At 33.6% G+C, this 26372-nt stretch overlaps 1 protein-coding gene across 1 annotated transcript; it reads right to left on the bottom strand.

Moving 5' to 3' along the window:
* Positions 1-12533: 12533 nt before the first annotated feature.
* On the bottom strand, positions 12534-25486 carry LOTGIDRAFT_228561 (hypothetical protein; the record flags this gene model as incomplete). The annotated part of the gene is made up of 19 exons (XM_009057164.1): positions 12534-13060; positions 14728-14854; positions 15077-15265; positions 15404-15643; positions 15942-16068; positions 16256-16401; positions 16605-16799; positions 17055-17177; positions 17322-17593; positions 19692-19973; positions 20441-20616; positions 20902-21074; positions 21303-21545; positions 21746-21929; positions 22400-22498; positions 22643-23008; positions 23272-23402; positions 24924-25178; positions 25477-25486. 19 exons carry the CDS (start codon positions 25484-25486, stop codon positions 12934-12936), a joined length of 3465 nt encoding a protein of 1154 aa, XP_009055412.1. The 3' UTR covers positions 12534-12933.
* Positions 25487-26372: the final 886 nt, after the last annotated feature.

The raw sequence follows: 26372 nt of genomic DNA, 5'->3' as shown, positions 1-26372 counted from the left end.
GTTTTTTTACCAGACGTTTTTATGGACTGTTATACAAAAAATGAGATAAATTCAACCATTATATTCTGAAATATTGCATCTTAAAATTTAAAAGAAGTTACCATGGATGATATATTTACCCAGGTTAAGGAAGGAAATGCCTTCCATGTTCGAGTTTGGTTGGACAACACAGAAAACGACCTGAATCAGGGGTATGAATTATCTATGTTATTTTCCCCATTATTAATTCCCTTTGTTTTTCTGATAATTTTCGTTGCAGTTCTTTTAGTTTTTTCATAGGTGTATCAATCAATGCACAAGCATCATTTACAAGGGGTTTTCTAGCTGGTCATTATTGATATTTTGAGATGACCCCCTGACCTGATATTTTACTGTTATCACAATACTTGAATGTCCAGCCCTCTTTCCATTGCCAATTTATGAAGGATTTCAGTCTGGAAAATAGAAAATAATCTTGAAGCTGAAAATAAACACTGAAATTACTGGCTCATCCCATAAAAGGAATTTCATGATAAACTGAGATATGATGGATATTTTCCTGGACAAATTCTTTTGACACAGAATTATTTTTTTCAAACCAAAAGTGACACAACCCTTTATATATATTTTTCATACTCATTGAGAAGAATGAATGAATCAAATGTATCAATTTGTAACTGAAATGTACATTATTATAAATAAGTACCTGTAATTTTGGCTATAAGTCATAAAGCTTACCAGAGTTTTTGATTTTTATAAATAAGAAAAATAAAATTTGAAATATATGATTTAGATGTCATTCAAGAAAATATTTATATATGTTGATAATTATAGCTTTAGATATCATTTGGCCATCTGTTATACTTGATATCTGTAGTGTAGGATTGCCTTCAACACTTCATAGTAGATTCTAGGTATGAATCATCACACTCAGTAACACTCAAGTAATAGATGTACAAGTCTGTGGCCATTTAGATTTCTAACACGCTTTTTGCCATTCATTTGACACGAATTCAAATATCAATTCCATTAAGGCTAAATGCAAGGTTGCGATTACTTGTGGGTTGAAAAATAAGTGGAATATATTTATGAAAGAAAATATTCTTTCCAAATCTGATATTTTAAAGCCTAAATCTTAAGTTCAAATAGTCATTTTCATGTTTACCCTTCTAAATGTAAGATCGCAGTAGTCTACTTGGTAGACAACATGCATTTGCATGAATTATTTTCATATTGGACCCAGACCCAATATAATTCTACAACACAGTCATCAGAGAACAATTCATTTGCGCATCCATGTTCAAAGTAAATTTCTTTGCCAAATGTTTTAATCTAAACTTGTCCTATAATTATACTAGTTAGAAATACTAATGACCTATTTATTTAATTTGTTTGTCTATATAAATGTTAAAGTAGATACTAAAGTGATCTTCCATACTTCTGACATACTTGATTAATTAGACTTAACCTAGGGCTTTTCTCAAAACAAATGTATGTAAATGGTTCTTCCTGAAAGATGGCAATAAATGATACAGGTCTAAGAAAATGTTCACATTATCTCCCATCTTAAATAACTAAAATCAGAACAAAGAATAGAATATTGAAAGTAACAAAGTATATCATGTACTATACATACATAATATCATGTGTGACCGCTTGAAACCTCGTATATGCCATATTTAGTAATTTTGACTTTTTGGTATCGTTCGAAAGCTCGAAAGCGGATCTTGTGATCAAAGCCTCGTATTCTTAGCTTGATTGTAAATAACTCAAAAAGCACTAATTAAATAACACGTATATAAACAGTCAGATTTGAAACCTCGTAAAATATGTTATTATACGAGGTTCAATGTTCTTTTTTCTGCGGATGAAATTAAAAACATCGTATATTGTATTATTATACAAGTTTTTGGTTCAATGGGCCGGAGAATGCAAATTGTTATACAAGGTTTATATTTTCAAAGAATGAAAACCTCATAGCGGTTAAAGAATAAAAAAAAAAGATTTTAAAAAAATACGTGTACAAACAGTTTTTTTCTGTTTTTCTTGAAAAGAAATTTCACGTCATATATCGTTATGCAAGGTTTCAAGCAGTCACCCACGATACATGTTAACTTGTATAATAATTTCAAGACCTTCAGTACTTCGTTTATAAAGGGATAAAGTTGTATTGATAGTGTGTTACAGCTGATGGGGCTTGATTTCTTCATCTGGTCCTGTTGCAACTAAGCATGTCTGTGATTGCTTAATTTAAGTCCAAATTCGTTGAATGATTGGTTTTGCTTTTTCAGAGATGATCATAGATTTAGTTTATTACATTGGGCTGCCCGAGAGGGTAGAGCTAACATAGTAGATATGTTAATACAGAGAGGAGCTAGAATTAATGCCACCAATATGGGTGATGATACTCCACTACATTTAGCAGCAGCTCATGGCCACAGAGATGTTGTTTTAATGGTGAGCCTTTCAGTTGTTGACTATCCAGTACTGACATAGTCTCTTTGATGTACATCCTTTTTCTTGAACGACTTGCATTTAGTCATTGTATTTTGAGTTTTTTACTGAGCAAGTTATTTTTATTGGCAGACAGAATCTTGTTTTATGAATTCCATGTTTTTATTTCTTATCTTGGGAAATTGTTTCTGTTAATTACATTGAGAAATTCTTGTTTGATTATTTTGAATACAACTCTGTTATTTTTCAGTTATTACACAATAAAGCCAATGTGAATGCTATCAATGAACATGGTAATACACCATTACATTATGCCTGTTTCTGGGGCTATGATCAAATAGCAGAGGTCAGTATCTTTTCATTTTTGAGATGGTACAGAGTTACTGCTATTCTTTTACAAGCAGTTGCTTTTTTAAATGAGCATTCTTTTTTTTTGTAATCAACTGTGATAGTTTCAAATTGTTTGTAGATTATAGTTGTTTGTTATTTGTTTACTTCAGGATCTAGTCAATAATGGAGCATTAGTCAGTGTATCTAATAAGAATGATGAAGTTCCATTAGACAAAGCTAAATCATTTCAAGCTCAAATGTTAAAAGGTATGTACATCATAGTAATTCATTGATCCAGATGAGAAGAATTTTGGTAAATCAGCTATGATTTGCGACTCTAAAGATTTTGCTGACTGCTGAATGCATTTCAAGTCACACAAAGTTTACCTTACTTTAGAGCAATATGTTTGTTTTGCATGAGCAGGAAATCTCAACCACTTGCAAGATGGTTGATTGCATTGCAAGGGTTAAACACTTTCAATATTGGGATTGTTCAAACTAAACAATTTACAAGTGGTCAATAACTGCAGCAAGTATCTGATGTCCCATAAGATTATATAGAGTGAAGCTGTGACCAAGTTATGATAAGTATGATGTCATCAATTTCAGATAGAGCCGTACAGCTAGGACAAGATATCAGTAAAATACCATTTAAGGATAGAAGTTGGTTAGGATATAAAACCAGAAGTCGTAAGTTCCACTTTAATATTACATTGTGTATTTCTTAAATTCATGGTACAAGCATTATCTGAAACAGTCTTCAAATGTCTTCCATATTTCATCTTATGATATTATTTAAATATTTTTGTTATAAAATTAGAAAAGCAAATCTAAGACGATTAACAAGATTTCATTCTCTTTTGTCTTGATTCGTGTCTTCTACAGGTGATGCATTGTTGTCTCGTCACGCTGGTATAGATATATCACAGTTACAGTTAGTTGGTCATATAGCTGATACTCATTCTGGACAGGTATTGTAGTCTCTTATGGTCAATATTATCTTTATATAAACTCTCAGTTATTACCCTCTCTAAACATTTGTTTTTTGAAATAAGGAAGTATAATACTGTTTTCCATGGAAAACAGTAGTGCAAGTCAGCATTGTAGAGTTTTGCCTTGACAATTTTAATAATTATTTATCGTTTAAGTCACGTTTTAATTATAGCAATATGTTTATTTATAGACCTGGCGTGGATTATGGCAGGGTAATGATATTGTTGCTAAGATACTCAGTTTACGAGAATGTACCATCAGAAATTCTAGAGATTTCGCTGAAGAATTTCCACGATTAAGGTAAAATACACTGAATTCTTGGCTCAAACAGAAGTTACTATCTTTAAGTTTGGAAGCTCATGCTTTAAACTGGATATAATAAAGAAAGGGGTGAGAGCTGACAGTGAGCATAGTCCTGGAAACATTGACTGTGGACTCTGAAATTTGTCTGGCTTGATGACATTCTCTTTTCATTCTGACTAAGCTTTCCAACTTCTGAATCAGTTAGTGTAAATGAAATTTTGGACATTTCAGAATTTTCAACCATCCTAACATCTTACCAGTTATTGCCTGTTGTAATCAACCCCCTAATCTAGTTGTTATTACACAGTTTATGCCTTTTGGTTCTCTCTATAATATTTTACATGGTGAAACAGGTAAGTAGAATTGTTTCTTTGTTCAAGGCTAATTATCACTTATTCTTAAAATGTATTTTATCAATTTAAGTTAGCAATACAACAATTTCTATTTAAAGTTATATTTATTGATGATATAAAATAACCAATGGTCTTGAAAATCAGAATTTTATTGCTTCAGTCCTCTTAATATATAGATATATCTGTTACAGTAAAACATGGTAAAAATATATAATATTTTTGGATGTGTTAAACACACAAGGTAATTGTCACTTCACGGTATTTGATTTTCCATTTTAGATATAGTTGTTGACCAGAACCAAGCTTTAAGATTTGCCTTGGATATTTCAAGAGGAATGGAGTTTTTACACACTATGGAACCCATGATACCTAACTTTTTATTGACCTCTAAACATATTATGGTATGTTATTTAACAGTTATTTTATTTCTGTTAATTTTTCAATATCTAAATTTAATATTATTTTTTAGTAGTTTTGATATTATTTCAATATTTTGGATTTTATGTGAGCGTTTTTTTGGATGTACACTGTATCCTTATTGTTGAATAAGTCTTTAAGGGTATTGATATTGTTGGCTAATGTAATGGGTCTCGTTGGTTTTGTATTGACTTAATCATATTTCTTATTCTTTTTCAGTTTTATTGTTTTAAGATATAAAAGGGCTTGTTTATATTCAGATATTATTTGGTCTCACAAAATTCTCTCAATATGAAAATTTATAAATGAATATGTAGAGCAGTTATAACAAATTTAGTTAATTTGGCTATATTTGGTATTCACATTTATGTTTGTTTGTACTTTCCATAGATCTGTTCTCTGTTTGTATTTATGTACCAAACATGCAAAACAGGAACAAGCCCTTTTTGAAAATGTTGATTTTATTTTCTTTGCCATGTTTATTTTTGTAGATTGATGAAGATTTAGCTAAAATCAATATTGATGATCCGAAATATCAGGCTCAGGATGCCATTAATGGGGTAAAAATAGCGTGAATTTAGGAGTTTGCATTATCTGTATATGTTACTATATTTAGCTCACTGAATAATATGTATACTAATAGTTCTCTTCTGTTTCAATATCCATAATAATTTTATGATAAATAACACCATTGCACACAGTCTTATAATATTACCGGGGAAATGGAAATCTGTCTGGACACATTTTACTACATTGGAGAATTAACGCAAACTTGGATCTTCCAGTTTTGGTTGAAATTCTATCATAAAGCTGTTATTCAAATTCTTATGAAAATAATAGATGTATTCTATTTGATTTCTTGACAAGGCAGTAGATCTATATCATGGTTCAAGGATTTCGAACACAAAAGCAGACAGAAAGTTCAAAATTAGAAGAAGATGTTGTGATATAATAGCTACACTATGTTCTGTGAAATTCAAAACAACCCTTATAATATTAAGATTGTGTGTGTATTGATAGTAGTTAAATGGTCCAGTGAATTGTTTTTAGCCTAAAAAATTGAATGACTAGGTTTTGATTTGTGAATAGATTTCATCTTCATTCATGATTAGATTTCATTTATTCATCTACGAAATTGATATGATAGATGTTATATATGTATTTCAAGATGATAAAATCTTCTAATTGTACACTTCTGAGGCATTTTTGGTGGATTTGATTGGTCAGATTAGCTATTCTTAGCATTTGTTTAAGTTTAAGCTAATTTGTACATTTGTGAGAGAGTTTACCTAAACTTATAAGGCTAATCATCCTAATCATCCCAGGAGGTGGTTAGACAAATAGATTCAATATTTTAAAGATGGCAGCATGTTGAAGTTCAACTATAATAATAATGATAATCAAAATAGATGACTTTCTTTTGTTGTCAGTGGAGGCAGCCATAATGACTAAACGCCGATATCAAATTTCTCATTTTTATACCACTGCTAATCTGATTGAAATTGCACAAAATCGTACTAGCAAATCAAAACCAAATCAAATCGGCTGACAAAAATGCCTCTAATAAGACTATCTGCTGATATCACTTCCCAGAAAGGATCTACAATGAAACTGATTTTGTCTTCTCAATATTTGATCTACCAGCTATTCATAGTACTTTTCATTATGAAAATTTGATTCATCTACAATTACTTGGATGAAAATACTGGCAGAAGTGACAACTAGTTTTCATGCATTCTTCCATGCAAATAATCATTGTATTATGCGTAATTAATTTCATTCTGAACAGTAATACTATATTACATGAACAAGTACATGTAAATAGTTTACGGATAATATCTCATTGAGAATACTATAACTATCTTTTAACCCTTCGCGTTTCTAGTACTCAAATAACTAAGGAATACAATAGTATTGTTATTTAAAGAACACTTTTTAATATACATGGGATAAATTATATTGAAAAAGGAATATTTTAACATCATTGATCATTCCAACTTCTAATTCTTTCCAGATAGTATTTCGCCTTCAAGCTAAATTATTAATTATATAGAATTATTCATGACTTACGTTTTTTTGTTATATTTTATGCCATGGTATATAATTAAACTCAGATCTATAAAAACAGTAGATAGGAAAAGTAAGATATTAGTACAATCTGATAATACAATTTAACTGATCATATCTGCACAATATATCTTGAAGCACTTTTAATATACTGAGGGGTAACTCAATCATATTGAGTCTAACATAAATAACAGTTCTAGTTGATAATGTTTGTAGATTATTACTACAAATTTGTCCTTAAACATTTTTAAGGGAAATGAGAGAATTACATGCAAGGGAAATAATATGGAAGTTAGTCCTGCCCATTAAGAAACATGATTTGTTTATTAATTTCATTAGTTAAGAAATCATCCACCATTTGGATCATCATCGCATGGAGTGATAATACATTAATATATAGAAAATTGTTTTCAGTATTTTGACGTGGATGTCATTTTAGATTTGAGATTGAGTTTAAATTGCATGGTTTTTGGAGTTAATGGTTTAAATTGGATTAATTTGATGTGTGTTATCTCCCTTTGTGAAATATCAGATGTGTAATCCTAGAGGGTGTTAATTTAAATGATATAAATTGCATGATATTAGATACTAGTTTATTGGGTTCACATAGGATATACTATGTATGAGCACTTTCTTTGGTGTGGGATATAAAATATCGTAGATCAGCTTATGTTTCAAACTTTTGATATGTTGTATATCAGTTCTACATAAATGTGGCTTATGAATGAAAAAAGAGTAAATGGCACATGTCAGAAAAATACTTAAAGCTGCCTAGAGGTCTATCTGAAAATCTTTCATTTTGGAACATCTGTCCTCTGGCTTCTTATATCAAAGACAAATTAGCATGCTTTATATGGTTTAGGTTTTAGAACAGCAGTGTTTAAGCATTCTTGTGTTGAGATTTGAGAAAATATTTTCTGGCAGATCGAGTGAATATTTAGCATTTGAATGGATAAAGAGTATTTGAACAAGAGGGTATAGATGGCCTTCTGGTTCAGGTAACTGTATCTGTTATAAGCAGACAACTTGAGGCTGTGGTGAACATTGCTCTTATTAAGAAATAAGCTTACGACTTGAGGCTGTGGTGAACATTGCTCTTACTAAGAAATAAGCTTACACAATCTAGTGGCTACCATTTTCTATTACCATTTTCTATTACCATTTATAATGAATTGGCTTCTTTGATTCATGAAAGGTTTAAGTTCCTATATATGATATATTTCAGATTGATGAAGATCTAACAGCTAGAGTCAATATGGCTGATTATGTTTTCTCTTTTCATGAAAAAGGAAAATGTTATTCACCTGCATGGATGGCACCTGAAGGTAAGAATATTCACATACTTGTCAATCTTAACCAGAATTAATTTAACACACTTTAATATCAACAAATTATTTTAATTTTCTATGGTATGTAGTTTTTTTGTGCAACTACACAAGATGTTATTATCACCTGTTATTAAGGAAGATCCATATGTAAGTTCAACCTCTTGTTTCCATTAAACGTTCCTACTTGCACAGATATGTATTTGACTTTCTGAAATTTTCATGGTCTTAGGATATTACTGTTGATTGGCTCTGCAGATATAATTTCATTCTTTTAAAAGTTTATTTTCAACCAACATTCCAGCCCTGCAGAAGACAGGAGAAGATTTGAACCAGAGAGCAGCTGATATGTGGAGTTTTGCTATTTTATTATGGGAGTTAGAAACAAGGGAAGTTCCCTTTGCTGACTTGTCACCTATGGAAATAGGCATGAAGGTAAGCTACATTCTTCTTCCCTTTTGAAACTGTATATTCACTTCTTAGATATGGAGATTTCATCAAGGATTGTTTTTGTTTATAACTGATCAGCAAGACTTTGTAAAATATTTTGACAATTTTATAAACACCTATCTCCTCTCCCATTTTTATGTCAATGCCAATCATATAATAGTATTGAATAAAAGTCAGGTAAATTTCGGTTCCTTCCTTTGTGGACCCATTGCTTGATGTATCTGTGAATTTGCTCTTTATGTATTTTAGATTGCTCTGGAGGGATTACGTATCAAGATTCCACCAGGTATTTCAAGTCATATGTCACGATTAATCAAGATCTGCATGAATGAAGAACCAGGCAAACGACCTAGATTTGATATGGTTATACCAATCTTAGATAAGATGAAGACTTCAGGATAAACTTTAAACTACTGTTTCAATGCTTCCATTGTATAAAAACTCTAGTATGCATCTGATAATCTGTATGGTTGCACATAATTATAATATTTCTTGACTCTTAATTTCAAATGTGCTTTTGAACATACCGCTATCATGAAGTTAGCTTCAGTTATTATTTATTCTTCCAGAAGAGAATAGTAGACTCTTCTGGTTTATGTTGATTGTGTACAGTCTGCTTGTAGTAGAAAAGGTTAGAAGAATAGGTGGAGAAAGATAGGCTACTCTATTGTCTTAATATTTTGAATATATTAGCTGTTACACCAAAGCATACAGATCCCTGAATTATTTAAGTTTAAAGATGGATCCATGTCTGTATATTGAATTGAGCCTCCGTGCTTTTAAAGTAAATATTTCTTTAACATGGACCAGAATCTGTATGAAATAAAAAAAAACCATAATGGTAGTGTACTGTTAACTGTCATTTGATCTGAAATCATGAGATTGATAATATAGCATAATAGATATGAATATAGGTTCTCTGTTATGCCAATTAGCTCATCACCATGGTAGTGGGAACACCTGATTCTAGTGGTTAATTATTATTAACCTTCATTTAATAACAGAATATAAAGGACATGTAATATCTCAAGGAAGTGTAGTTTAACACCCTACTGATGATGAGAATTTATTGTTTCAAAGTGGTGGACCCCTGACTTGGGTGTTCCATTTCCATGTTCTATTAGATTTAGAATGTGTATATAGCTTTTAATTAGTTGCTTTTAGAATTTAGTCCAAAACCTGGGGAATCTTAACTTCTTGCTGTGAACTGTAAAAAATAGTTTTTGGTAGGATTCAGCAAGCTTTAGACAAAAATTCACTATGCCAAAGTTTTGATATTATTTTCTATGATTATGTATTTCTAGCTAGAAGATATTTAAAATTTAATAACACAAGCTATATAATAGTATATTAGGCCTATGATTGATATTAACTGTTTCTGACAGATGTGTTAAAAGGTTATGAATAGACTGAGGCCTACAATGATTTGAATAAGAAATCATTTATTATGTACCTAATATATACTTGAATAAATCTTATTTCTTTATTTATTTCTTAATAGGTGCCTTAATCAAGCTATTGCTGTTTTGTTATTTAGAATTCACATGAAGCCATTATTTAAAAAGTTTCTGTCCATTTCTTAATCATAGCAATAAATTACCACAACCTGCCTTCAGTCTTTCTTTATATTGCAGCATTTGCCTTTTAGACAATTTTTATTCTTTTTCATATTCACTTCTTTCCTATAAATTCTGCATTTTACTCTTGAAAAATGTCATTATTACATACTCATTGTCATTTAAATTTTAATAAAATATTTTCTGTTGACTTTAAGAGTGTTTTAAGGCTTGTTAGGTCTACATAGACAAATTTAAACAAACAAGAGTTACTTATTATACATTGGAACAACAGTTGACCAAAGATTTTATGTACATTTGAGTGTAGCTCAAGACAAGCTAACTTTATTTTCCGGTAATGTTAGTTTTACAGAGGGAGAATATTCCAGCTTCATACAGACTCAAATTGTGAATTGTTTTGAGTTGTACCTGAATGTGTACAGATATATTTGACTATATAATATGGTGTCTTTTATATGATATACTTATATCAAATTATTTGAGAAAGTGCTAGATGATATTGTATTAAAATTGACCTATTTATTTTCTGATTTTTATTTTTTAATGATTTGTTTTGCAGTAAATAGTCTGGGTTAGTGTCAGTTTGGTGGCAAAAACTCCAAGGCAGTGGAAAAACATGATTTGGAGAGACAACTTATACCAATGTGCCCTTACAAAGACTTCGGTCGTTTGAAAACATCCCTAAATACATCTTTTGAGGAATTGTAAAGATGTAATTTGTTCTTTTTTATTTGGAATAGCAAATTCTCTTTAACTGGTGCGGAAGCTTTTTTGCACTCCAATCCACAAGAAATTTTGTTTTTAACTCCAGTCAAAGGGTCATTGTCACTGAATTGTCACATTATATCTAGTTTGTCTAGGTTAGTTGTATATCAGCTGTAAAAATAGAATAAGATTTTGAGTTTTGTAGTACCATAGTCATTCTGCTGCTTTTTTTACCCTTAAAAATATAAGTTATAGACATTTGATAGTCATCTGAGTTCTTGTGAACACCTCTGAGCAGTGAGTCCCTGTTTACTTTTATATGTAAGTATGACATTTTAGATCATATTTGGGGTTAAATTCTATCTAAATTTTTCAAATTACCATTTATTCCAATAGACGACTGCCATTTTGACAGTTTGATAACTTTAATACACTTCAATGTTTCAATTATTCATGCTTGTTATTGAATTTTTAACTTGTTAGCCTTTATGTAGACTTTAATTATATAATATATATAATAAACTTGTTTTGTATAATTGTTGTCTCTTGTTAATTGAATGTCCGAATGCTACTAAGACACTATAATAATTACAATCTACACTTATTTAGGGGTGGGCCATGATATATTTTACTTTTATGATAATGAATTAATGATACTTTGAGGAACATAATTAAGGTTATGATTATGTTTTTGTGACAATCAAAAATTTTGACGAATGTGATATTGTGACGAGTAGGCCCTTTGCTAATGAAAGTGACAATGATAATATTGTGAAGGTTATAATAAATGTACTTTAATAAGTGATCTAACTGGTACTGTGACGACAATGCTAATGCTAATGTGATGATGTCAAAATTATGCAACTGTGGCAATTGAAAAAATGTGACAATCGTGATACTGTGACGATAATGCTATTATGACGAATGAGAAACTGTGACAATTTGATACTGTGACGTTATGCAATCGTGACGAATAAAAACTGACCATTTGAATGATTCTATGACGTTATGCTATCGTAAGGATAGACAGTGAAAATTTGAAACTATGATGTTATGCTATTGTGACAATTGAAAAACTGTTACAGTCTGATGCTGTGACGTACTGCTATCATGATAATTGAGAAACTGTGACAATTTGACTTGTGACTTTATGCTATCATGACGTATGAGAAACTGTAATAATTAAATACTGCTTGCAACGCTATGCTTTCGAGAAATAGATAATGTTTGAGTGATTCATACTGTGACTGTGACCATACTCTAGTCATTATGGTCCTGTGTCAATTGATGTTACTCTGAAGATACAATACTTGGGCAACTATGCACAGTGTCGACCATGATATTGTGATCATTTTGCTATCATGACGACTATGATACAGGTGTTACAGGTGACTATGAAACAGCGACGAGTATAATACTGTAGCGATTGCAGTAGCGATTACATATAGAAACCTTTCATATATTTTTGCAAAAATATGAATAATATGGTTAAATCCTTTGACAGGACAAATATCTTATCAAACTTCGACACAAATAGATACAAATATAACAAAAAAAGGTACACAAGGTACTTTTTACATAATGAAAACCATGACAACATTTATTCGATTCCATGACGCGATTACCACAAATGGTTAACAATATAAAATGTAAAAATAAATGTCTATAAAATGTAATGTTTTGACCAGGTCTATTTAATTAAAGTCCTATTTGATTAAACCCCGTATGCCTGCTATATGTACCAGTCTGTCTTATATAGTTGAATAAAGTCTTTAATACTTTCCTTACCAGTCAATAGAGCTCAGTTTCAACTACCCGAAGCAGGTTCGGAATGGAATCGATCGTAAACCATGCGTCAGATCCAACCTTTTTTTTTTTTTTAGAAAATATACTGATAAATTCAATAAAACGAGAAACTGGCTGAATACTGTTCGTTACTTTTGTTCTGCATCGAAATATACCTTTGCATCGTTTCTAAGTTTAAATAGATTCTTTGGACGAGGCTCGTGGTCGGGCTGGTCCTCTTTCGGTATCAGCATCGGTTGTAGATTTTCTTGTTTTAGGAATTGGTTTCATCATTACTTCTCTTTCTGGACCAATACTCTCTCTACAGAAGAAGAATCATACAACCTTATTCATATAAATGTGAACATGATAGCTTAATCACAATTATCAAAATGATAATAATCTTCATAAAAACTTAAATTAGCCCCATGATACTAATCATGACAAGCAAATACTATTATTCAAACTAATGTTAACCTTTGATATTGGCACAATATCACGATAACGCAAGCCAATGGTACTAGCTAAGCCACGATAATGCAACCTAATAGTACTGTTTAATCACGATAGCTCTAGTCAATGATATTGGCTTAGCCATCATGACACAAGCCAATGATGACAATTGGTATTGATATTGACTTCGTAACGGTGGCAGTGGTCAATACTGGCACAGTCTCGATGGCACTAACCATTGATACTGGCACAGTCACGATGGCACTAACCATTGATACTGGCATAGTCACCATGGCACTAACCATTGATACTGGCATTGATACTGGCATAGTCACCATGGCACTAACCATTGATACTGGCATAGTCACCATGGTAACAATCGCATATGCCAATATTCTTGGCATAATGTTATATTATGGTATTGGCCAGCTGAGGCAAAATATATAATAATGATACTGGTTTTTAATTAGATAGAAATCCTGATACCTTCGGAACAAAGACGTTCATAATTTGTTTGCTGAAACTTTATTTCATCACACGCACATTTTAATTATACAAACTAGGCGAAAACAAAACGTGTATTTCGAGATAAAAAGGTATTATCATATTAAATTGTTGGGCCGAGTTATTAAACAAGCTAAAGCAAATGTAAGTAATTAATAAGATTGTCCTGATTAACAGGACTTGGTAAACACAAACCACCTTACCAAAATAAGATTGTCAGGTGGTAAAAATTCACGCATCTCGACCATCTGCAATCTAGATATATATAGCCTTCTGTTTAATTCAGGCATTATTACATATAAGTAACGACATAGCGCCATTGATCGACATCTCCGATCATTACAAGAGCTCGTGTTATGATGTCAATCTTTTTTTTAATGTAAAACCCATCAGCAGGATCATGACACAAGTTAATGATATTGACTAAGTTACATGGCACTAATCAATCAAATTGGCTAATTCACGATGGCACAGGCTGATGATACTGACAAAGTCACTAGGGCATAAGCTAATGATACTGACAAAGTCACGATCTCACTAGCTAATGATACTAACTAAATCACGATGACACTGTCAATGACTATGACACAAACAAAGGTACAAGTAAATAATACTGTCTTAATCACGATGGCACTAATCGATGATACTGACATAGTCACGATTGTCCTAATCAATGATACTGGCTAAGTCACGCTCGCACTACTAAACCTGCCGTGTGTGTAACGTATATGTATATACGTAACGGCACTGTCCGTTTTAGGTAGTGTCGATAAATCTCCGATCTTGCTATATAGTAATTTATAAAAGCTCGTGTCAAGGTGTCTATATATTCGGATTTAAACCCATCACCAAGACATCTGGGTTAGCTAATTGAGGCCTTAAACAAGAGGTTATTACACACTGTTCACCATGAACAAGATATGGCCTTCACACTGCATGTTTCACAGCATCAGCTAAGTCATAGGTTCGGTCTTCCGATTTTACTCGAACATAGCTGATATCATTTATAACAAAAAGCATAAAAGATCTTACTCATCCGGCGTGGAACTGGATCTTCTACGATATAGGATAATAATAACAGCTGTCACAATACCTAGAACAGCTAGAATTGATAGAACTATACCAACTATCATTCCAACAGAAGCTTCATCTACACCCTCTACAAATAACATTGGATTAGTGAGATAGTATATAATGTGATCATGATGAAAATAATAGTTGCCAAATCAAGGCGACGGGTTCTCAACAGACCTGCGTTCACACCCGCGTTTGACAAATTTCTACATTATAGTACTGGATTTTCTGAAAGAAATAGAGGTATAATATATAATATATTGTCAGTTTCAAATGACAAAACATTTAAGATCTGTTTCAGACATACCTCCATGACAAGAAGCTGAAACTTCCGGCTCCCATGAAGCTTCGTCATCTGTTGTCTGTACACATCTGTAGTTAGTATCACCAGTAAGTTCCCCTGTATTGCAACTCATCACCGTGATTGCACTGCCCAGAGTATAGTTCAGATTACTTTTAAGACCACCCGGCACATCCAACAGTCCACATGACAAAACTGAAAATATACGATTACATTAAATCTCTTTACCTTTCTGATTTCATAATATGTTTGTTGCTGTACAGTGCGTCCGCTTTATTATATGGGTTCTATTTAGGAGAGTCAAGCCCTAATTCCAAAATTAGTCACAGTTACCTTTTTTCTGGGATTCCCTCGCGCTCTCAATAACTCCAACAGTCCGAAGAGTAGCTAGCCCAATTTGTATACTTCCGGTTAGCGAGTAGTCATGGATACACCTAGGATCTTCCAAGCATGTACGTTTTACTTGGAAAAAATTCAGTCCATCAGCCAATGGTGGATCATCAAATAAAGGAATAAAGTTCAGCTCAAAGCCCTCGGGATATTGGAAGAGACTTACATCCGTAGTTACAACCCCTGAAATTGAGCAGACACTATTCAATATGTAATAAAAGCAAAACGAACCAATCTAGTTTCAACCCATGCCAACACTGTATACCTAAACTGACCAATTTTTACATTGGTCCACAAATCCTGATCATTCTACCAATTAAACCACCACAAGAGAGTACCATTAACGGCTTATTCTGAAAGAGTTCTTGTTCGTTCCAAAAAAAGGTTTGGATATTTATCGACTATCAAAAACTCAATAAATACAGCGCTAATTCGGCAAATATTCAACTAAAATTTCATTGCACCAGTGATAATTACTAACATTGGAGTCCAAACACTGAATAGATATCTTCTCTCGTGCTGTCACTATCTACCATCGTACCATCAGGGGTTGTAAAATCATTGTCTACATCATCATCCCAACTTCCTAACAAACCATTACCTCTGCCCTGTAGGTACACAAAATTAAATTACCGTGGTTAGGAACTAAGAACAAGGGCCTGAATTCGAAACAAAGAACTAAAGATCAAAAATATACATGCGTTCACCATGAATGCTTCAAATCTTTCACTTAAAATAATGACACTAACAATCCATAGCATCACCTACTAATTTGAGAAATAAAATGACACATACTTTAAATGAATCAGGTACAATGACTGAGAGGTAAATGAGATTTCCAACTGCAGCTACTTGTACACCGACCCCTGACTGCAGTAAGATGGTAAAATTACCATGATTGTCTTGTCTTTTGTAAGATGGATTCCTGGTTACAGACACACCTATAAAGATAAACAATTGTTTGGAGACTACCACCAATAAATAGCTTATTCTCACAAAATTTCCTACATTGACTATTGTTATTCGTGACGTCAACATGTCCAGTATGTTCATGTATAACATTAACTTCAAGAACTGTACTGTAATTGACAGAGAATATGCTTTGTCACACCATATCCAGTTGTGACGCTAGTTTCAAACTCACCATTAAAATCTTGCCAGCTTGGAGTTACCATTTTATGACCTCCTCTCATGATACTTCCAAAATTTCTAACTTTTCCATCCACAACAATATTAAGTTGCTTGCCGGTATCCATAGAAGTTATTCGTGCTTCAATTCTACTATCACCTGGCGCCTGAACAACAACTGCTACTAGCCCGGTTGCATTAAGTGATGTCACTGAAAAGATGACATAGCCCACTGAAGTCTTCTATACACCCGATATATGTTTAAGGAAAAAGAGTTCAAGAGTGAAATTAACACATTACCCATGCTAAGGCTTAACTCTAAAATCAAATCAAAGATCCAAGTAGTCTACTGAATGCCATCTCCTATCGGAATTTTGGTTCTTTCTGAAGGCAGTGCTGTCCGACATACTGTTAAAAATAAGAGTAAGAAATTTGAATTGATGTAAGTAACATTTTTCACACCAACCTTTGTCAAATCTGGCTTGTATTGACAGCCCTTCATCTTTCATCAACCAATATTCACCCCGACCAGGCAAATTATACTCCTGTTCATCAAACGTTACAATATGGGGATCTCCATACACAAATGCTGTATAGATAATCGAAATAATAACAGAAACCAAGTAAGTAAAATCATACATGAGAGGATGTTATTTAAATCATTTCAAATCTAATCATCAAACCTGAGAATGTTCTTATTCAAATACTCCACAGGCTAATCAATTGGCCTCACCTGTTTTGGGGGGTGTGTAACCTCTACAGTCTCTTGTCGCCCTTTGTTCCATGTACAGATCACAATTAGCATAATTAACCCACAGGCAGCAATGGTAGAAGCTGATGACGTCATGTTTCCAGTGTGACAGAGAAGGGACATAATCAGGCTTATTAAATGGTGGAGCTCCCCAATCGTGACATCGATCTGGTGTCGCACCATTATAAGAATCTGCTGAATACATGAGATTACCATCATTACCATAGCAACACTGATTTCCCGCTCCAGATGCTCTGAAAAAAACAAACAGTTTGGAGACAGACGGACTTCCTGCTATATGAACACCATTCGGCATATCTGGCAACAGGTCCATGATAAGCAATACATGTAGGGTTCAAAACGAACTTTGCCTTCAATTCTAAAAATAGCGTCTAAATAATCGAGACTATAATTCGCACGTTTTCCGGTTTGTGGGAAAATACAGTTCTTTACGTTGGACCATTTCGTTTTTCGATGTTTTGCAATTAGGAATTCAGACTATGGAGAACAACAAATTTGGTAATGACTGTTTTATTGTATATTTTGTAACATTGTGTATGCATTTCATTGCTTTCGGATAGGTTTTTAGTTGTCAAATCTACCTTGCTTCGTGAGCCATAATAAGCCCTTTCGATTCGTTTTCATTCGCCTTCGTTCGTAACTTGCATTATTGGGAAGTATAGTTCTATATTATATATGAGTACATTATTGGGATGTATTTAGAGTACATTATTGGGATGTATGTAGATTGCATTATTGGGATGTATGTAGATTGCATTATTGGGATGTATTTAGAGTACATTATTGGGATGTATGTAGATTGCATTATTGGGATGTTTAGATTTAGGCCTACTTCGTTCGCATTATTGGGATGCTTAGATTTACTTCGTTCGCATTATTGGGATGCTTAGATTTACTTCGTTCGCATTATTGGGATGCTTAGATTTACTTCGTTTCGCACCGGTTTTGTACTTTTTGGCCTTTAGTTGCATAGATTAGTTGTGGTCTGGCTTGTTAGAATATTGTTATAAGAGGGTTGTCTCCCTTAAGTCAGATATTGTTCATATCACTTATTTCTGATATATTTTATATATTTCAGTTAATCGCTTCATTTGTATATTCGCTTCGTTCGTCTTCTGTACTCCTGATTACTTCGATGTATATATAGGCCTAAGCCTATTTGGTTTTTACTGTTTGTGTTTTTTGTAAGAAAAGAAATTTATGAACTCTTGTATTTATTAGAAGCGCATGAACAATAATAACTCCATTGAACTGTAGGCCAGTCGCACCAATTCCTATTGCAGGACTACAATACATGTATACCAAAGTAGGTATGAATGATCCGCACTAATGCAAGAGGTTTGGCCACGGACCAGATGTTAAGCAAGATCCTCATTAACCCATGATGTTATCCCCTTTTTTTTTTAAAAAAGATAGCTTGCCAGGCAAGGTAATATACGCCCACTGGCGGCTTTGATTATGAATAAAAATATTTAGCAGTACAGTAACAATCACCAGTATGAACTATTCAACCCTCAGTCATACACTTCTTTTTAATTCTTTAGAGCGATACTGAATAATATTGAGTATGAGACACAATTCTTGACAGATTTTGACGAAACTTGGTGTGAGTGTTTGTAATCACCCAAGGATGAACCCTATAGAAAATCACAAGAATCGAAAAATATTTAGTATGAGTTATTGCCCTTGTTCTTGAAAACTCTAGAAGGCAAATATTCAATCTTCAGCGCGGGATAATAAAACCAAGTTGTGTCAAAATCCAGCAAGAATCATGCCTGTTACTGTTTACAAGCTAAGAATTGAACGCGTTTTCAAGAACAAGGGCAATAACTCATACTAAATATTTTTCGATTCTTCTGATTTTCAATAGGGTTCATCCTTGGGTGATTACAAACACTCACACCAAGTTTCGTCAAAATCTGTCAAGAATTGTGTCTTAAAGAGTGTTTACGAGCTAAAATTTAACGCGTTTTCAAGAACAAGGGCAATAACTCATACTAAATATTTTTAGATTTTTCTGATTTTCAATAGGATTTATCCTTGGTTGATAACAAACACTCATGCCAAGTTTCGTCAAAATCCACCAAGAATTGTGCCTTCTAGAGGGCAATAACTCATATTAAATATATTTCGATTTTATCGATTTTCAATAGGGTTCATCCTTGGGTGATAATAAACGATTTCAGCAAGTGTCGTCAAAATCCGTAAAGAATTGTGTCTTGTAGAGTGTTTACGAGCAATTGTGGATGGACGGACCGACGGACATGGGTGACGGCAATACGCTTCACATTTCATGTGGGCGTATAAAAAAAATGGTTGTTTCTTTCTTACGTTGGATTAACTGATCTGACACAATGTACAGCACCAATATGGTAGTGGCAAGCGCTTCCAGTATACATATTGCATCCCATATCCGGTTGAAATCTGCCGAAATCCATCACAGCCTGATTCAGGTTACAAGGACAGCTTAAAAGTTCTTCGAGCCAATCCATATTCTTCTTGTCCTTTTCATACCATTCACGGCATTGGATTTCTGAATAACCTGCACCGTGTTGGTTCATCATGAAGTCTCGGACAAACCATCCCAATGGTATCGGTCCAAATGAGTAGGATCTAGAAAGTAGTGGAATATTTCTGAATTATATCGTACAAAAGATATGAGTCCTGTTTGGCAAAACTCAAATCGGAAAGTACATGGTAAAATATTTCTTTAAAAGGAGGTTCTAGGTCAGTTATAAAACTTAATCCTTAATTCGGATGGTTGTGTCATTTTCAAGAGTATGATATGTCTATTGGGAATTACAGGATATTCAATGAGCAGGCAGTAACAACCGGTTCATTGATATTGGAAAGGCCCTCATATCACAAACTCATTACTAAAGGGAAAAAGAGAAAATTACAATATAAAAGAATGGTTCAAGTGATCAGCAACTGTTCTAAAACAATGAAGTATGACGTCCATACGAAACTACAGTCATTTACTATGTCTCCTGTGATCAGATCGCTTTCAGCCTTGTGCATCACGTATACAAATCGCACATTGTCTCAACTGTTCAAACGTGCAAGGAGATAACACATACCCATGGGTGTTGGTCAATGTCCAGGAGTTGGGGGAAATTCCAACCTCTAGTAAACCAATTTCATATTTCCAGCAATCATCACCATCACACTGATGATCAGCTACGTTAAAGATCAATTGATGATCGCCATTTTCAACTGTGCCTTTTCCCAAATCATCTATAACTTTCCAGTTGATCTGTGATAAACAAAACCCAGTTCAATAATCATCAACCGAAAACTTTATAAAGCACTAGAAGAAACATTATTAAGTAGATTAGAGGGTATGGTATCCGAAGAACATAGACTATCAAAAATTTACAAAATGAGACAAAGTGTCCACAGAAATGTGATAATTTTCATCTACTTGAGACTTGGGGAGAGTCTGATGGTTACAAAATGCTAATTTGAAGGTTTTTCGCCCGCTCACCTAAATACTCTTGTTGGCTAACCATATGGACTTGTTATGAGTCACAGGACTTACCCCGTCATAACTTTCTCTGTATCCTAACAGGCTTATCTCTACTGGGACATTCCCGTCTCCTAGTGGGTGTACATCCCAGGAAAATGACAGCTTTTCTGGATTTGTTTCATTCCAAAGCATAGTCGGATCACCCATCGATATTCTTATATGATGTTCTGATCTTGCAAATAATCCTGAATCAACAATCATAAATACGTCTCGAGGTTTAATTCAATGGTTTAAAAGCTTATTATTTTTGGATTATTTGGTCTTATAAATGGACATATATACATATACTCCGGCATGTAAATTATTAACGTCGAAATAAGGAGATGGGAATGAATTGAAGCCGAAATTTCTATTTCCATTGCACAGGTTACCTTTTTTCTATTTTGACCGATGAAAACACAAGAGGAACTCACCAATATGAAATTGGCCAATCAAATCACCAGAATCAGCTGAGACTATAAGATCAACCATTCCATGTTCGGTCATCCGCGGAACCTGACATCTTAGTTTCGTGGAATTGACGAATGATACAGCAGACGTTTCTTCTGCTTCACCGAATTTACACATCACTGACTGGCCAGGTCGTATGCAGTATCCAGAAATATCAATTATCTCCCCTCCATACATATTTGCATACTGTGGATAGAACTCTAAACCTGAAAAATAATTAGTAATTATAGAGTGTAAAATTGCGTCAAACAAATTTTACAATAGCACAGTCACAGATATGTAGGCATAACCCCGATGAAAGTTAAAAGAGTGAAAGATTAGGGTTATCCATTTTGTCGCCACTCCGAAAGAAGTTTGATACAATTTTGTCCAAGGTTCTATGGTGTCACGGTTTTTATCAACTAACCTGATTTGGCTTGTAAAGGAAGACAACCCCCTCGTACTATGACATCATCTGATACTTTATATATAAACCTGCCTTCCATATCACTACCATAGAGTGATGGTAACATATTGAGATCCATTCTACCACATCGGTCACCACAGAACACATCCGTCCATCCATTACCCAGGCCACCATTCATTCCAGCCTATACAGATTGATGTAAGAAAGCATATCATTTATGATAATTTACCTCAGAAATCATGAAGAAGCACAAGCAACTTTCTAGAGTTAGACATACTTTCTCTTTCCATTTTATTATTATTTTTTCCGAGTATGGTTAATCCGACGTTTCAACCACAGGCATATATCAATAGTCGACTCTATGGTAGTATATACAGAAGAAGTTGGCTAACGCCTGCCACGACCATCTCTGCTTCAGAAACAGATCCCTGTAGTTGAAACCATCGGTGTAACCGGTGGCTTTCAAAAATCGACTAAAATCAAATCAATAGAGGTGCTCAAAATACAGGCAGTAGGGGCTTTTGGACGTTAGGTTTGAGACTCCTCAACATAGTCGCTAAAATGAGAAGTCAGAAATATACTATACATACATTCAAGGCAAGTTTAGGTCTCAAAGGCATTTATCATTTCTGGTAAACAAAATAAACATTTTACCTGGTAAAAATGATGATCTAGTAAATCCATTTTAAGATAATTGAAAATAGCAAATGTTTGGGATCGATCAGCAACAAGAACCAACTGGAATGTATCCGTCTGTAAATATAAAGCATTTTAGGAATAGAATGGCGAAAGTATCATTGGATAAAACGTCAGAGGAAGATATCATTTTGAGCACCCAAGACCTTGAGTTTAAGTATCTAATTATCTCAAATTATTTGGGACTGTTTGCGTACTCACATCTGTACAAGCTGGTACACCATCATCATCCATACAACCATCAATAGCAGATGGCGAATCTGTGACGTCTTTCCACGTAACAACCAGTGCTGTTTTTGCCTCGAACTGTCGTACACCAACCACATTGTTCATGATATATTGCTCTAACGAGTGTAAAAAATGTGCTCTTTCTTCGATACTCCCATCGTCATATATAACCCTATAGTAAATTTCTCCAGGTTTTGCTTTCTGTGCCGGTATCGTAGCTTCTCCACTATAATAGTACGGTGCTATGAAAGGATGGTTGTGCTCGCTTGGATTTTCCCGCCAAAACTGTTGAAGGTATGCAACTTTAGGATGAAATGCCACTAAACCATCTTTAGAAATCTGAAAACAAAATAGAAAAACTTAAAGGCCACATTTCTCTAGATTTTGGTGTATAGTTTTCACAAATTAGAGCAAAAAACAATTTCGACCTACAAGAAAGTGGAATGTCCATTTATATGGTAATAAATTCGTTGTTACTTGTGTGCGTAGTAAATGGCCACTGCCTAGATCTTAACTAGAAAGCTTCGCTTTATTTAATATAAACTGGATTTATTTCTTTTTTGGTTGACGTTCTTCCATTAATTATAATAACATTTACTCACGTAAAGAGTTGAATATGGTAGACCATAATAGTATATTGGCTGAGACAGGTTGAGTTGAGTGACTGAAGTCGAATCTTTGATAAGAGTATCTTCTTCATCTCTACCAAACGGTAAGAGAACAGATTCACTTTCTGAAATTCAAGTTAACGAAAAGTAAAGGTTCGTTCTGTGGAGCAGTTATTCCAATGTAACCTAATTATGGTGACTCATTAATTGCAGCACTTGTAGGTTATACTCTCGGTCCAAAAATGGATTATTAACGACGTTGTCGCAACCTATTTTCGTTGCCACTAGATCTAAACGTCTAAACTCCATCAAAGCTGCTGGTCGCAACAGTTGTACTGTCGCTGTTGTCTACACACTGCAGGTTTTCCCAACAAAATCAAAATCCCGCAAAATATCCTGTCTCAGATCTTTAGTAAAACATGTCTGTGTTATCTGGAAGTTCTTTATATTGCAAACAGACTAGATTGACCTTTAGCACTCTGGACGCCATTGAATCTTTACAATTGAATTTCCATAAGAGCCTTATTGATCGTTGATTATGGTTCCTTACCTTTAAAATAAAGTATGAAAATCCACGTGAAAATGAACAATGCATGAAATTTGAATGCGTCCATTTTGAACGGTCGGGCGGGATAGGGGAATGATTTGTTTATGACCTGTTCAATCTGACTAATGTTTCATTCGAGTCCTTTGCAGTTACAATCAGTGTGTTAAAAACAAAGTTGCATTTCGATATAGTAGTCTTTACAATCTTATAGCACTTGAACGTCAATGAAAGGTCCCTTATGTCCCTCTTCTATCTGTGAAAAGATAAGATAAAATACTACACACACATTTCAAAATTTAGTCAATAACTAGTAATACAGATAGTGATATCATAGCTGTTATCAAATATATTGTGAGTGGGTGGCTGTACTAACGACACGTAACTTACACTTGTTTGAGGAATCCATTATTTTACAATTATTGCTTCCGATTTGCTTCATCTGAGTATCATCAGCGACGAGATGAATGCACAAGCAAAGGTTGCAAGTCATTTGATAAATCAAGATTAGGCTATAAATTTCACAGCGAGAGATTCATTTCTGACTCATTTCACAAATCAAATGATGTCTTAAATTAGAACAAAATCAACAATCAATCCGAGAGTAGGCCTAGGTATTGTTTGTCTTTCCCAGGTCGGCCGCGACTAGGTAACGAAATCACAGATAGGAATTTCAACAAAGTTTCAACTACGAGTTTCAGTTCATTCACGAATATTATAGGCGAACACACGACCCTGTTACTTTGCCCGAATGGTTGTTAATATAAATTTTGTTTGTTTTCAAATAGTAAACTTAAACTGTTTTTAGGAGCAGGTATTTTTACTACACAGGTGTCCTTGTATTTTCAATTGATTTTTTAGTTATGAGCCCATCCTGACCTCAGAAAACTCTTAAATCGCCGAAAATCGGTGTTTGAGTTTCTACTGCCGTAGAGTTGGCATTGGTTTTCAGAATAAGCAAATTACAAATCTAAAGCGAGTTAGATAGAATTTGAAAGCCTTTGGGTTTTAACAACTGCTATATATAGCAACCGACCAATCAATCCGAGCTCACCATTGTATGGTAACAAAATGATATTAAAGCCTTAAATATTTGACTTACCTGTAACAATAACATATTTTCCATCTAAAGATATATCTGGTTTATCTATTCTTTTCCCAAGACACACATATCTACCAGAGTGGGTTATTTTGGAGTAGGCCACTGTCAGCTCTATGGTAGAATCGTTGTAGATTCTGCTCGGTGGGACAGCAACACCGGCCTTTGAGAACAGAACTGGTCGGTACAATTGCGATATACATATTAGAGTAAACGCTTCTCCCTCGTTTACTCTGATGTCACCCTCTGGTAAAATATCTGTAAAAAACAACCGAGGATATAAAATAATGTATTTAAAGTTTCAAAATTGCCTTTAAGACTACTATCCTATCTTAGTCGGCAAAGAGTTGCATTGTCAAATAATCAAGGCTTACATTTAAATAAAGTTAAATAATAGCCACGAGGCACCAGGTTTTATCCGATCTTGATTTATGCATGTATATATCGATGATATCTCAGTCAAATTCGATTTTCCTGAAGTGATGCCACGTCTTAGAATGAACTTAAAATTTCTCAAGAATGGTCAATATGAGTATATATTCATTGGCGAACTTACCTGGTGTCATAAAGTTACAATAGTAACTAAGTAACTAAGTAATTATTGAAAAACGCTTAATCATAATATGAACCGTTTTTAAATAGTTAATTGCATTTTTATTAAGTTTTTTAGACTTATCAGATTATATTAGGATCCTGTTATGTTATTTATGACACCAGGTATATCTACTGAGGAATATATGCCCTTATTGGCCAAGTTTAACAATTTTATGTTTATTCTCAGACGTAGTATCCCTTTAAATATTGCAAGAACGTTTTTGGAGTTACTGTCCTTGACTTCGTAAAAACGCTGCAAATTTGGCTTGTATCCACGATAGTGACTAGAGAATTTATCCGATCTTAATGAAATTTGATATGAATGTATATATGAGATCTAAGTCAAGTTCGAAATTGGTAACAATCACATGAATGGTTTCAGAGTTATTGCCCTTGACTAAGTAGAAACGCGTAAAATTCGACTAGTAGGAAAGATAGAGGCTACAGTTTTTATTCGATCTTGATTGATTTAAACATATTTTATTACAACAAATGTAAAGGATTTGGCAAAAGTTACAAAAACTTACAAAACTGCCATTTCCAACATATAACTGTCATATTTATAAAAAAAAAAATCTGGGAAGGTGTGCTCAGAGTGCCAGGTGCAGAGAGTGAAAAAAAAAATGCTGTTAGATCAAATTTGTATTTATGTTAATTGAAGCTAATCTCAGTGAACGATCTTTTGCTCGAAACATTGGCGAAAGCGCAAAAGGAAGTTCTGAGATTAGCGATGATTCGGTAGACCCTTACCAAAAACAATGTAATGTATAGACAAATCAGTTAGGTTGAGAACCTTTTGCTTGCTTTTATAAATTTAAATACATTGTTGATAAGTTTCGTATTTTGAATTGGAGATAG

Source organism: Lottia gigantea (assembly GCF_000327385.1).
Source record: "Lottia gigantea unplaced genomic scaffold LOTGIsca_3, whole genome shotgun sequence".
Lineage (NCBI taxonomy): Eukaryota > Metazoa > Mollusca > Gastropoda > Lottiidae > Lottia > Lottia gigantea.
Note: the sequence above shows the minus strand (reverse complement) of the source record. Positions and strands in the feature narration are given on the sequence as shown.